Source organism: Eurosta solidaginis, chromosome 1, assembly GCF_040869045.1.
Source record: "Eurosta solidaginis isolate ZX-2024a chromosome 1, ASM4086904v1, whole genome shotgun sequence".
In the NCBI taxonomy this organism is placed as follows: domain Eukaryota; kingdom Metazoa; phylum Arthropoda; class Insecta; order Diptera; family Tephritidae; genus Eurosta; species Eurosta solidaginis.
Genome location: NC_090319.1, coordinates 354,660,925 through 354,673,469, shown reverse-complemented (window position 1 = coordinate 354,673,469; position 12,545 = coordinate 354,660,925). Strand labels below are relative to the sequence as shown.

The following is a 12,545-nucleotide window of genomic DNA, read 5'->3' as shown; positions in this document are numbered from 1 at the left end:
CCAGAACAGGTCTGCAGTGCAGAACTTGCTGCGAGTTTAGTCTCTTGAATCGCAGCAATGCGGATATTGTGCCGCTTCATGAAATCGACTATCTCCGTGATCTTCCCAGTTAATCCATTACAGTTTAACTGCATAATTCTGAAGTGCATAGGGGGAGACGTCGTCATTCTGGGTTGTGGAAAGCTAGGACGCAACTGCTGTTGTGGCCTTGGGACTGGACGTCCTTGGGTAAGCATTGGGGTACCCGGTGTATTTGGGTATGGGGGGAGAAGACGGGGGCAGGGGCTGATGCTCGTCATTGCTACCGACTCTACTACGGAGATTGTAGGTATGAGTGGGAGCAGCCGTATGAGTTGGTGGTGCCGTGGGGCGCGAGCAGCAGCGGGTTCTTTTTGTGGCTTGCTGAGCAGCGGGGCTGCTGGAAGGTAGTGGGGGGGGGGGGGGGGGGGGCTCTAAGGCGCAGACTACGGGACGTCCCAGGGCGTGAACAGCAAGGAGCCACAAAAGATTTATAGAAGTTACGTGGACGCCTGGTTTTAGGATCTAGCCCAGAACAACCTGTCCGATGCAACCATCCCTTACAAGAGACACACTGACAAGAGTATGATCGCCCTAAAAATATTCTTTTCCGGCAGATGCAGCAAAGCCATTTCTCAGGACCGAGGGCAGGAGACGGACCCGGATTGGGTTCGATGCCTTCCCGGAGCAAGAGAATATGGAGCAGTCCCGCTGCAAGGAGCTGATGGGAGGATGACAATTTGTGAGAGGGACACAAAAAATTAAATGGGGTTACACTGAAATGACAGTCCTTGGTCGGGAAAAATCCCGAGTCGCTCCGGTACATAGAACCGACTGCCTTGGTATTCAACAGGAACTGTTTAGTTAGCATTTCATTTATCTCCCTGATGGGGAGTATTCTCGCCTCATTATGTAGATGGTGTTCTGGGGACATAAGAAGACAACCCGTGGCGGTTCTGAGGGCAGTATTTTGGCAGGCCTGTACCTTCTTCCAGTGAGTAGTCTTTAGGCTTGGAGCCCATATCGGGTACGCGTAGCATGCAATCGGCTGGCCAATTACTTTGTACGTGGTAATGGACGTTTATTTATCTTATCCCCAAGTACTGCCAGCAAGAGATTTGAGGATTTTATTACGGATCTGGATTTTCGGTACAATTGTGGCTGCATGCTCACCAAAGTGTAGATCCTGATCGAACGTCACACCCAAGATTTTGGGGTGTAAGACAGTCGGTAGCGTCATCGGGAGGGGAGCAAAGCGGCTGTCTGTAAAGGATTTGTATTCATCCCACTTTCCTTTTTTAAAGTTTATGAAAGTGCGTTTTTCAGTGAAAATGAAGTTGGCGGCACGCTCGAGTGAAATAAGTATTGGCAGGCGGTCGGATGCCAATGTTATCATCGGCTGCTAGTTGACGCAGTTTACGAGTCCTGCGCTCACGATTGATATATCTGGCGAACTGTGAAAGCTTCGTACCAACATCCAACATCTCACCCCTGCTGTCCGCCTGCAAGTTTGAATGCCATAGATCGTGATGGGCATTGAAATGGGGTTACACTGTTACAACAACAACAACATGCGCATTGAAATCGCCTAAGATAATGCGATTGTTGCCAGTGAGTAAGGCGCTTATATTAGGGCGGTATCCACTGGGGCAGCAGGTGGCAGTAGGAGCAGCAGGTTTACATCGCCTGACCGGACAGATAAGTGACGTTCTAGGACATTGTCCCTGGGGCCGAGGTCGGGATCAAATATATGATAGCGTAGCGAATAATTGTGATGCGAATGGACTTAGCAGTAGGGATTCCTAATGTGCAAGAAAACTCAATCTCCCTTTTTTTCTGATTGTGGCCACTATTTAACTGGAACGATTCGGGATAGTTTAATGCGAGTTGGCAGCACTCACCACATGTGTACACAAAAGAGGATGTGTGTTATTTACAAACATTTTCCCCCCAATAGCATCCTAAAATTTTAGTTTAAAACCTTAAACCACAAATGCGGTAGATTTTCTATATAAGATTATTTGGGATTTTGAAATTAAAACAACTAGAATACTTATACTCAACAACCGGCGTTGGCAGTTAAAACACGTAAAAAATGTTTTGGAACTTAATAGCCATCATCCCGTCGCAAAGATGTTGAGCCAGATAAATAATTTGCATGTAAATGCAACAACAATGATTTGAGCCAGATAAATCCAGATAGAAGTCTGGTTCAATTTGTGAGTCAGATAATTTGTTAATTCTTTAGTTAAAAAAAAAAAAAAAAGTCAAATGAAATACAACGGGGACATCTGCTATCACAACTCATGTATACAAAAATACCTCGACCTCTGTTTCTCAAGCCTCCCAATGATCCAGAGCATTCCCTTGAGAATTGTGCGTGATACGGAGCTAGAAAACTCACTGAATGATGGCTAATAACAATCTTCTGAAAGCTAATATTAAACATTTTACTATTGTCAGAATCTACATATATGTCAAAAACTATTGCACATTTTTGTTGTTATTGTATTTTTCGTATTTTTTTGTAGATACGCACCTATATAAATTGCACCTCTGCAAAAAAAACTATGAATCAGCGGCGATTTTAGATCGGTTAGCGGTTCTCCTCTTTTGTTTTTGACACAAGCAACAAATTTAATCTCCTTTATGGATTATTGATACTGAACTCAAACGAGCCAGTTTTTATTTAAATAACATTGAACAGTGCCTTAACAGGGCTTGTTTTAACCTGTTTTCAGACTTATAAGAAATATTTATGTAGTATCGAGTGGAAAGAAGTTGGTAAATATCGGACACCCTAATGCTTATGTATGTAAGTGCTAAAGTAAAAGGGTTGACTGTCAAAACATAACCATAAAAAACGAAATCAACAGGGCCACTCTGTGGATCCGAAATTGATCTAGACAAATATCAGGATCACAACGTTGTTGTTGCATTTGCATGTTAACTTTTGACCAGGATCTGGATTAATGTTCATTGGCTCTTTTACACAAGTCAATTTTCAGGTCGATTTTTATTACGTTCAACCAACATTAAAAGGCAATCGAGGATTGAATATCAGTAAATAAACCAGAAAAACGCCTCGAGTAAAACGTCCTGATCTTACCTAACCGATAAACGTAATGAAAGGGCTTTGATATAACGACCCGCCCCTATACTATTTAAACGGTCACATCCGTGTATAAATACGACACATTGAGCGCTAATTTTTTCAGTTGAACTTTACAAACAGTTTGGAATAGCTCATAGAAAATGCAGATCTACACAATAGTCTACCTCGTTATCGCTTTAATAGCAGCCGATAACGCGAATGCGGTTCATGTTAATACTACATTAGGCACAATTTTGGGTACAGCATTAAAATCTCGTTTGGGTATAGATTTTAAAGCATTTCGTGGTATACGTTATGCATCAGCGCCAGTTGGGATATTACGTTTTCGCAATCCTATACCATATCTGCCATGGAAACCGAATATTTATGATGCAACACAGGATGGTCCTATGTGCCCACAAGTGACTGAAAACATAACTGATTTATCAGAGGATTGTTTACGTTTGAATGTATATACACGTGATATAAGAGGGCGAAAGCCCGTGGTGGTGTATCTACATCCGGGTGGATTTTATAGCGTATCGGGTCAGAGTAAAAACTTTGCTGGACCTGAACATTTAATGGATCGTGCTATTGTGTTGGTGACTTTGAACTATCGTCTTGGTACATTAGGCTTTTTAGCTGTGGGCAGTGCTGAAGCGCCTGGAAATGCTGGTTTAAAAGATCAAGTTGAAGCACTACGTTGGGTTCAGCGCCATATTAGCAATTTTGGTGGTGATCCAAATTCAGTTACACTGCTCGGTTATAGTGCAGGCAGTTTTAGTATTGGTTTACATATGATGTCTCCAATGTCTAAAGAATTATTCCATCGTGCTATTATGATGAGTTCGACACCATTGGGGCAGTTCCATTTCGAAAAACATCAAAAAATACTGAGTGATAGGCAAGCGGAGTTATTGAATTGTCCGAGAGAACCGGCTGCAATACTTGTGGATTGCTTGAATCAGGTATGTATGTGTGTTAGTGTTAGGAAAGTTACGAAAAGAAAGTGCACACTTTTTATTTAATATTTCTCGAAGAATGAGTCAGTTCATTATGGTTAGAACACAGTGTGGAATGATTTTTCTACTAGCTTCCTCACCAATCTAATTTTAATACTTTTTGCTGTATCGCGTGAGCATGCAAGAGCATGTAAAAAAATCTACAGTTGCCTTAGTAAAACTAAATTTTTGTATTTATAACAAAGACCTGTAAGCGTAAGGTTTAAGGTAAAATTGCACCTTGGTTGCGTTGAAATTAATCAATGGCAGTACTTAAATTTGCGAATAAATTGAGAACCAATGCACTGAAAGAAATGGTGCTAGTAAAATAAACAACTAGGTGCTGTTGTTCTTGACTTAACGGCGATTCGCTGAAATTGATCGAATTTTGGTTAATTCGACCGAGTTCTTTGTCAAGCGAACAAATTAGTTTAGTCATTTCAACAGAAGAGAAATTGTAGCTCTTAAGTCAACAAAACTTTGTAAAATTGACAGATTCCGATCAACTGTCAATACATAAGCAAATTTCAAAGAGAATTTTACGCTCACTGCGCTCTCTACTTTGTACTTATGATGATGGTGCCACTTGTTAAAAACAAACACCAAAATAAGAAAACCATCAATTCGAAAAAAACACACAAAATGGGAAAACAATAAAAAACTAGTTTTTCAGTTATCAATACAAAACGAAAAAACACTTTTTTGAATTTACTGTGCAAAAAATTATGAGATACCGGGACACCTATTTATCGGGTACAATGTTGCAACTTCTCGTCCAAGCGAAATGCAAAATTGCGCCCTCTAGTTGCAAAAGTTTTGCTTGAACGAACAGGATTTTTCCAAACTTAGTAACATTTTGTTCAAGTTTTTATGAATTTTCACTCACGCGAAAGAATCTAATAAGATAATAAAAAAACATCCTTTTTTCATGTTGATGTTTCCGGCAAAATAAAAGTTTAAGTTGTTTTGGAATCGTTTCAACTTAAAGAGTTACGAAAATTAAACTTGCCGAATTACATGTAAAGTTACTCTAGTGGTGAATTACCTTCCTGCATGTTGATTCTTTACTTTTCTATAACTTACAAGTTCTCTTTTTAAAATGTTACGTCAACATTTATACTACAAGTTTTGTTCGAAACAATCAATTGAGGCAACTACATGCGAGGGAAGAAATTGAGAATGAGCTGAGCTGCATCTGAAAGAATTGACAATAAGTTTTGTGACTACTATTTTCATTTCTATATTCATATGTATGAATATGTAGCAAGCATGCGTATTTATGTAGTCACATATTTACGTATTTATATGGCGGCCGCCGTGGTGTGATGGTAGCGTGCTCCGCCTACCGCACCGAAGACCCTGGGTTCACACCTCGGGAAAAGCAACATCGAAATTTAAGAACAAGCGTTAGAAGAAAAATGTTCTAAGCGGAGTCGCCCCTCGGCAGTTTTCGGCAAGCACTCCGAGTGTATTTCTGCAATGAAATGCTCTCAGTGAAAACTTATCTGCCCCGCAGATGCCGTTCGGAGTCGGCATAAAACAAGTAGGTCGCGTCCCGCCAATTTGTAAGAAAAAAGGAGCACGACGCAAATTGGAAGAGAAGTTCGGCCTAAAATCTCTTCGGAGGTTATTGCGCCTTACATTTATTTATTTATATGGCAACATAGGTACTTTCATACAAAGCTGTCGCAACCACTTTTTTTTGTTCATTTGATTACTAACGATTTGTGAGCAGTTGATTCAACATCTTTTTGCGATGGATAAAAATTTACAGAAATTTCGGTTGAATTGACCCGTATTTCGGTTGATTTTACCAGTCTTTTTCTTTCAGTGTTTCATGATAAAATAACTTCCTCCAAGTTCTTAAGATGCTCATCAAAGTTCTTGCCCAATACGATGATGTCGTCCAGGTACACCAATGTAGACCTTTCAGTACCTGGTCCATGAGTCTCTCAAAAGTAGCTGGTGCATTACAAAGTCCAAAAGGCATCACTGTAAATTGCCAAAGACCATCACCGACACTGAAGGCAGTTTTCTCTTTATCTTCCTCCTTCACCTCAACTTGCCAGTAGCCGCTTTTCAAGTCCAGTGTGGAAAACTGTTTCGTACCAGATAGCGAGTCCCGAGTGTCGTCAATTCTTGGCAATGGGTAGCTATCCTTTTTCGTAACGTCATTCAACTTCCGGAAGTCCACGCAAAACCTCATTTTTCCATCATTGTTCTTTACAAGTACTACCGGTGAGCTCCATGGCCTAGCTGATAGTTCGATGACGCCGCTGTCGCTCATTTCTTATATGATTTGACTCACAACTTCCCGCTTCGCCAGTGGAACACTACGTGGAGCTTGACGGATCGGCCTCGCATCTCCAGTGTCAATTTGATTTTTCACAACGTTGGTGCGGCCTGGTTTGGAACCATCCTGGTCAAATATGTTCACGTACTATAGGAGCAGTTGTTTTGCCTTACTCTGATAGGCTTCCTCTAGCTCCTGCGTCCATGCTGTGATGTCATTTGAAGGATCAGTATTACTAGATGAAACGTGTTCCTGGAGCTGTTCACAGTTAATAACTACTTCAGCCTCTTGGCATCTTCCCAAAATAGCTCCTTTGGTCAAATTGAGTGGTGACTTGAACTCGTTGAGTACTCTTACTGGAATTCGTTCATCTTGTTTTGTCATAGCCAGGGTTTTTTCTACAAGTATGTTCAGTGCTGATTTGTTTGCTGCTTCGACAACCCACAATTTGTTTGTCCCACAATCTCCATCAACCATTGCCCAGATGACTGCTTCGGTACGTAATCTTGCTCCAAGCAATGGTGTTATCTTCTTGTTGAATAAAACTGATCGAATGATGGAAGGGGATGCACCCGTATCTACAGTCAATAAACGTTCCTTTCCATCCACATGTCCTCCGACAGTAAGATTGTTTGACCTTCTTCCAATTTGTGAGATAGAGATTATGGGGCATTCAATTGAGGGAGCCAGCTGTCGGCCCTTGCGGCTGACTCGCTTTAGTTTAACGATTGACTGGTCTTGGAGATCTGATCATCTCCTTCAGCTCTGCGTTTATGACCACCCACATTGTTGGAACTGTTAGGGTTGGTGTTGCAATAACGCGCAATGTGCCCTGGCTTTCCACCCTTAAAGCAATTGACTGCATCATTATTCTTCTGCTGCGTACCCTTCAATGCTTCTAAAATTGTGTCTATCCACTCTGGTCTTTCTACTTCCGCACGATGAACCTTATATGCTGGTTTACTCAATAGGGAGGCAGTTTCTTGAGTCAGTTACCGTTTCAGCAAATGTTTGCTTTGGGTTCGCGTATGTGGCTCTCTTCGTTTCGACGTCACGTATGCCGTTAATAAAGCTCTGAATCTTTACCCTTTCAGTGTATTACACGGGTGCGTCCGCATTTGCAAGATGAGCCAATTTTTCAACATCCGAAGCAAACTCCTGCAATGTCTCATTTGCTTTTTGGTAACGGTTTGGCAACTCAATTTGGTATAGCTGTTTTCTATGCTCGCTTCCATAACGCCTCTCGACAGCGGCCATCAATGCTTCATAGTTGTTCCGCTCTCCTTCGGGAATCGTCTATAGGATTTCGGCTGCTGGCCCCTTCAATGCTACGAATAGAGCTGCAACTTTATCTTCAGCATTCCAGTTGTTCACTGTTGCGGTCTTCTCAAACTGTAGCTTAAAGACCTGGAAAGGAACAGAACCGTCAAATGATGGCGTTTTTACCTTTGGATTGCTTGCTGAAACAGCTGGGCGGTTTAGTTGTAACTGCTCCATACGACTTTTTAACGCTCCTATCTCGGCATCAATTTTGTCCTCGAGTTGTAAAATTTTTGCATCCTTCTCTTCCAGTTTCACAAAGAGCTGCTATGGTTCCTGTTCCGAAATTTGTGCCGTCATTTCAGATATACGTGCCTCTTACGCTTCCAGTTGAGATGCCAAATATGTCTTATGTTCTTCCAATTGTGATGTTATACGGGTTTCCTGCGATTCCAGTTGGGATGCCATATCGGTTGATATTTGTGACGACATTTCTGAAATGCGCGTTTCTTGTGCTTCAGTCTTCGATGTTATACGTGTCTCCTGTGATTCTAGTTGTTTTTCCATCTTAGATGCTATACGTGTCTCCTGTGATTCCAGTTGAGATGCCACTGTCGACGTTTGAGCAGATATTGCAGCCAAAATCGTGTTCAAGTCTGTGCTCGTAACTGTCTGCGATGTTTCATTTTTCTCTCCAATTTTTGTTGTCTCCTCGCCATCAAGAGGAAAGAAAGACATACTCTTCCACGCTAATTCCTTCTGTTTCCATTGCATCTCGTAATCGTGCCTGAAGTTCGAGTTTAATGCCGCTTGTATTCAATCCACGGCTCATTAACTCCTTCTTCAGTTGCTGGATCTTCAATTCACTGAACTTTGCCATGTCCAAGTTGTATTCAAAATCTTCGGAATTTATTCAACAATTCCTCTTCTGACACCAGTTGTAACGAATTTACTGCAAATCCTCTTATTTGCAACCTTCTGCTAAGTTCGAGTCACTAAAGTGTTGAATAAATAACTCCAATATTGAATAATGCAATAATGGTCTTTATTAGACTACTTGAAAATAACACTTATAATTCGCAACTGATAATACTGCTATTGCTGAATCAGTGATCAAACATCATTTGAAATCCTTTAGAAGGTATCAAAACAAAGGAACAAGTAGTTGATATTAGGATAACAATGAGTACTAAAAATCCACGAATGTTTGTTGGATGATGTGAACTAAAAGGATTAATTAAACCTACATTAAGATGGTTGACAAAATGTTATCTAGTTCCAGTTTAGCATTAAGCCGACGAATGTTCATGTATACCTTCCAGTGTCACCAATTTGATTAAAAAAAGCTGATTTTATTGTAAACTATTTGAACTAGAGCTTCTTATGGAAGCGTGACCACACCTACTTTGAAATCCAAAAAAAAAAAAAAAAAATGGCGATAGAGCTAGTAAAAAGTACATTGTAAAAACTTCGAAAATTCGTAAAATAAGATTTTTTAATATCTCGATCCTTGCGCCACCTGGTGGCGATTTTTTTCTATATGTCGCTTTCTATTCATGTAATATGGGTTCCAAATATTAGTCTAATCGGAGCGCAAATAGGATTTCTTGAAATATTTCGATCTATGCGTCAAGCTAAATAAAACTGTTTAAAAAAAACACGGCTATTATTTCTTATATTCTATTAGATAATGAGTGATAATCTTAAATTATCTTCTTACTTCAAACTTTTGACTAATATGTATATTCCATATTCAATTTTTAAGTTCAAGTGGGAAGAAATAAATTTTTGTCAGTGCATGTCTATTCTGTATTTTGTTTTCTAAAAAAATAGCGACAACCTATTAGCGGGCAGAAATGGCGCTGGCACGTACACAAACCCAGTCGGACTAAGTATCTTTTAAATTTAACGTATCGCATTGTTTTCTTGAATGCATTCAAAAATACTTCAGCATGCCTTCAAGCAAGCCTTCGGGGAGTGTCTTCGTCGTCAATGCAACAAAAACAACAACAACCCTTCTCGCTGCTAGTTGACGCAATTTAGGAGTCATGCGCTCACGATTGATACATCTGGCGAACTGTGAAAGCTTCGTACCATACGAGTGGGGGCGTCTCCGTTTATTGTGCAGAACATCGTTTCTTCTATTTGATCCTCCAACATCTCACCACTACTGTCCGCCCGTAAGTTTGAATGCAAATGATCGTGATGTGCATTGAAATCGGCTGAGATGATGCGATTGTTGGGCGCTGATATTAGGGCGGTATCCACTGGGGCAACAGGTAGCAGGAGGGATGTAGATGTTGATGATTTCTAGGTTTGCATCGCCTGACCGGACAGATAAGCCTTGACGTTCTAAGACACAGTGCCTGCGGTCGATGTCGGAATCAAATATATGATATTGCACAGAGTGGTGTATGATAAACGCGAGGCCGTCTCCATTTCCGCTCTTGCGATCTTTTCTGTGGACATTATACCCAGAACAGGTCTGCAGTGCAGAACTTGCTGCGAGTTTAGTCTCTTGAATCGCAGCAATGCGGATATTGTGCCGCTTCATGAAATCGACTATCTCCGTGATCTTCCCAGTTAATCCATTACAGTTTAACTGCAGAATTCTGAAGTGCATAGGGGGAGACGTCGTCATTCTGGGTTGTGGAAAGCTAGGACGCAACTGCTGTTGTGGCCTTGGGACTGGACGTCCTTGGGTAAGCATTGGGGTACCCGGTGTATTTGGGTATGGGGGGAGAAGACGGGGGCAGGGGCTGATGCTCGTCATTGCTATCGACTCTACTACGGAGATTGTAGGTATGAGTGGGAGCAGCCGTATGAGTTGGTGGTGCCGTGGGGCGCGAGCAGCAGCGGGTTCTTTTTGTGGCTTGCTGAGCAGCGGGGCTGCTGGAAGGTAGTGGGGGGGGGGGGGGGGGGGGGCTCTAAGGCGCAGACTACGGGACGTCCCAGGGCGTGAACAGCAAGGAGCCACAAAAGATTTATAGAAGTTACGTGGACGCCTGGTTTTAGGATCTAGCCCAGAACAACCTGTCCGATGCAACCATCCCTTACAAGAGACACACTGACAAGAGTATGATCGCCCTAAAAATATTCTTTTCCGGCAGATGCAGCAAAGCCATTTCTCAGGACCGAGGGCAGGAGACGGACCCGGATTGGGTTCGATGCCTTCCCGGAGCAAGAGAATATGGAGCAGTCCCGCTGCAAGGAGCTGATGGGAGGATGACAATTTGTGAGAGGGACACAAAAAATTAAATGGGGTTACACTGAAATGACAGTCCTTGGTCGGGAAAAATCCCGAGTCGCTCCGGTACATAGAACCGACTGCCTTGGTATTCAACAGGAACTGTTTAGTTAGCATTTCATTTATCTCCCTGATGGGGAGTATTCTCGCCTCATTATGTAGATGGTGTTCTGGGGACATAAGAAGACAACCCGTGGCGGTTCTGAGGGCAGTATTTTGGCAGGCCTGTACCTTCTTCCAGTGAGTAGTCTTTAGGCTTGGAGCCCATATCGGGTACGCGTAGCATGCAATCGGCTGGCCAATTACTTTGTACGTGGTAATGGACGTTTATTTATCTTATCCCCAAGTACTGCCAGCAAGAGATTTGAGGATTTTATTACGGATCTGGATTTTCGGTACAATTGTGGCTGCATGCTCACCAAAGTGTAGATCCTGATCGAACGTCACACCCAAGATTTTGGGGTGTAAGACAGTCGGTAGCGTCATCGGGAGGGGAGCAAAGCGGCTGTCTGTAAAGGATTTGTATTCATCCCACTTTCCTTTTTTAAAGTTTATGAAAGTGCGTTTTTCAGTGAAAATGAAGTTGGCGGCACGCTCGAGTGAAATAAGTATTGGCAGGCGGTCGGATGCCAATGTTATCATCGGCTGCTAGTTGACGCAGTTTACGAGTCCTGCGCTCACGATTGATATATCTGGCGAACTGTGAAAGCTTCGTACCAACATCCAACATCTCACCCCTGCTGTCCGCCTGCAAGTTTGAATGCCATAGATCGTGATGGGCATTGAAATGGGGTTACACTGTTACAACAACAACAACATGCGCATTGAAATCGCCTAAGATAATGCGATTGTTGCCAGTGAGTAAGGCGCTTATATTAGGGCGGTATCCACTGGGGCAGCAGGTGGCAGTAGGAGCAGCAGGTTTACATCGCCTGACCGGACAGATAAGTGACGTTCTAGGACATTGTCCCTGGGGCCGAGGTCGGGATCAAATATATGATAGCGTAGCGAATAATTGTGATGCGAATGGACTTAGCAGTAGGGATTCCTAATGTGCAAGAAAACTCAATCTCCCTTTTTTTCTGATTGTGGCCACTATTTAACTGGAACGATTCGGGATAGTTTAATGCGAGTTGGCAGCACTCACCACATGTGTACACAAAAGAGGATGTGTGTTATTTACAAACATTTTCCCCCCAATAGCATCCTAAAATTTTAGTTTAAAACCTTAAACCACAAATGCGGTAGATTTTCTATATAAGATTATTTGGGATTTTGAAATTAAAACAACTAGAATACTTATACTCAACAACCGGCGTTGGCAGTTAAAACACGTAAAAAATGTTTTGGAACTTAATAGCCATCATCCCGTCGCAAAGATGTTGAGCCAGATAAATAATTTGCATGTAAATGCAACAACAATGATTTGAGCCAGATAAATCCAGATAGAAGTCTGGTTCAATTTGTGAGTCAGATAATTTGTTAATTCTTTAGTTAAAAAAAAAAAAAAAAGTCAAATGAAATACAACGGGGACATCTGCTATCACAACTCATGTATACAAAAATACCTCGACCTCTGTTTCTCAAGCCTCCCAATGATCCAGAGCATTCCCTTGAGAATTGTGCGTGATA

The 12,545-nt window shown here is 41.9% G+C and overlaps 1 protein-coding gene across 1 annotated transcript; it reads left to right on the top strand.

The window, feature by feature from the left end:
- The first annotated feature begins 3,273 nt into the window (after positions 1–3,273).
- On the top strand, positions 3,274–4,140 carry LOC137241087 (carboxylic ester hydrolase-like). Its single transcript, XM_067768304.1, has one exon. The coding sequence runs from the start codon at positions 3,274–3,276 to the stop codon at positions 4,138–4,140; it is 867 nt and encodes a 288-aa protein (XP_067624405.1).
- The last annotated feature ends 8,405 nt before the right edge of the window (positions 4,141–12,545 follow it).

Coding starts and splice junctions, on each gene's coding strand:
- LOC137241087 (XM_067768304.1), top strand. CDS start 3,274: ATGCAGATCTACACAATAGTCTACCTCGTTATCGCTTTAATAGCAGCC.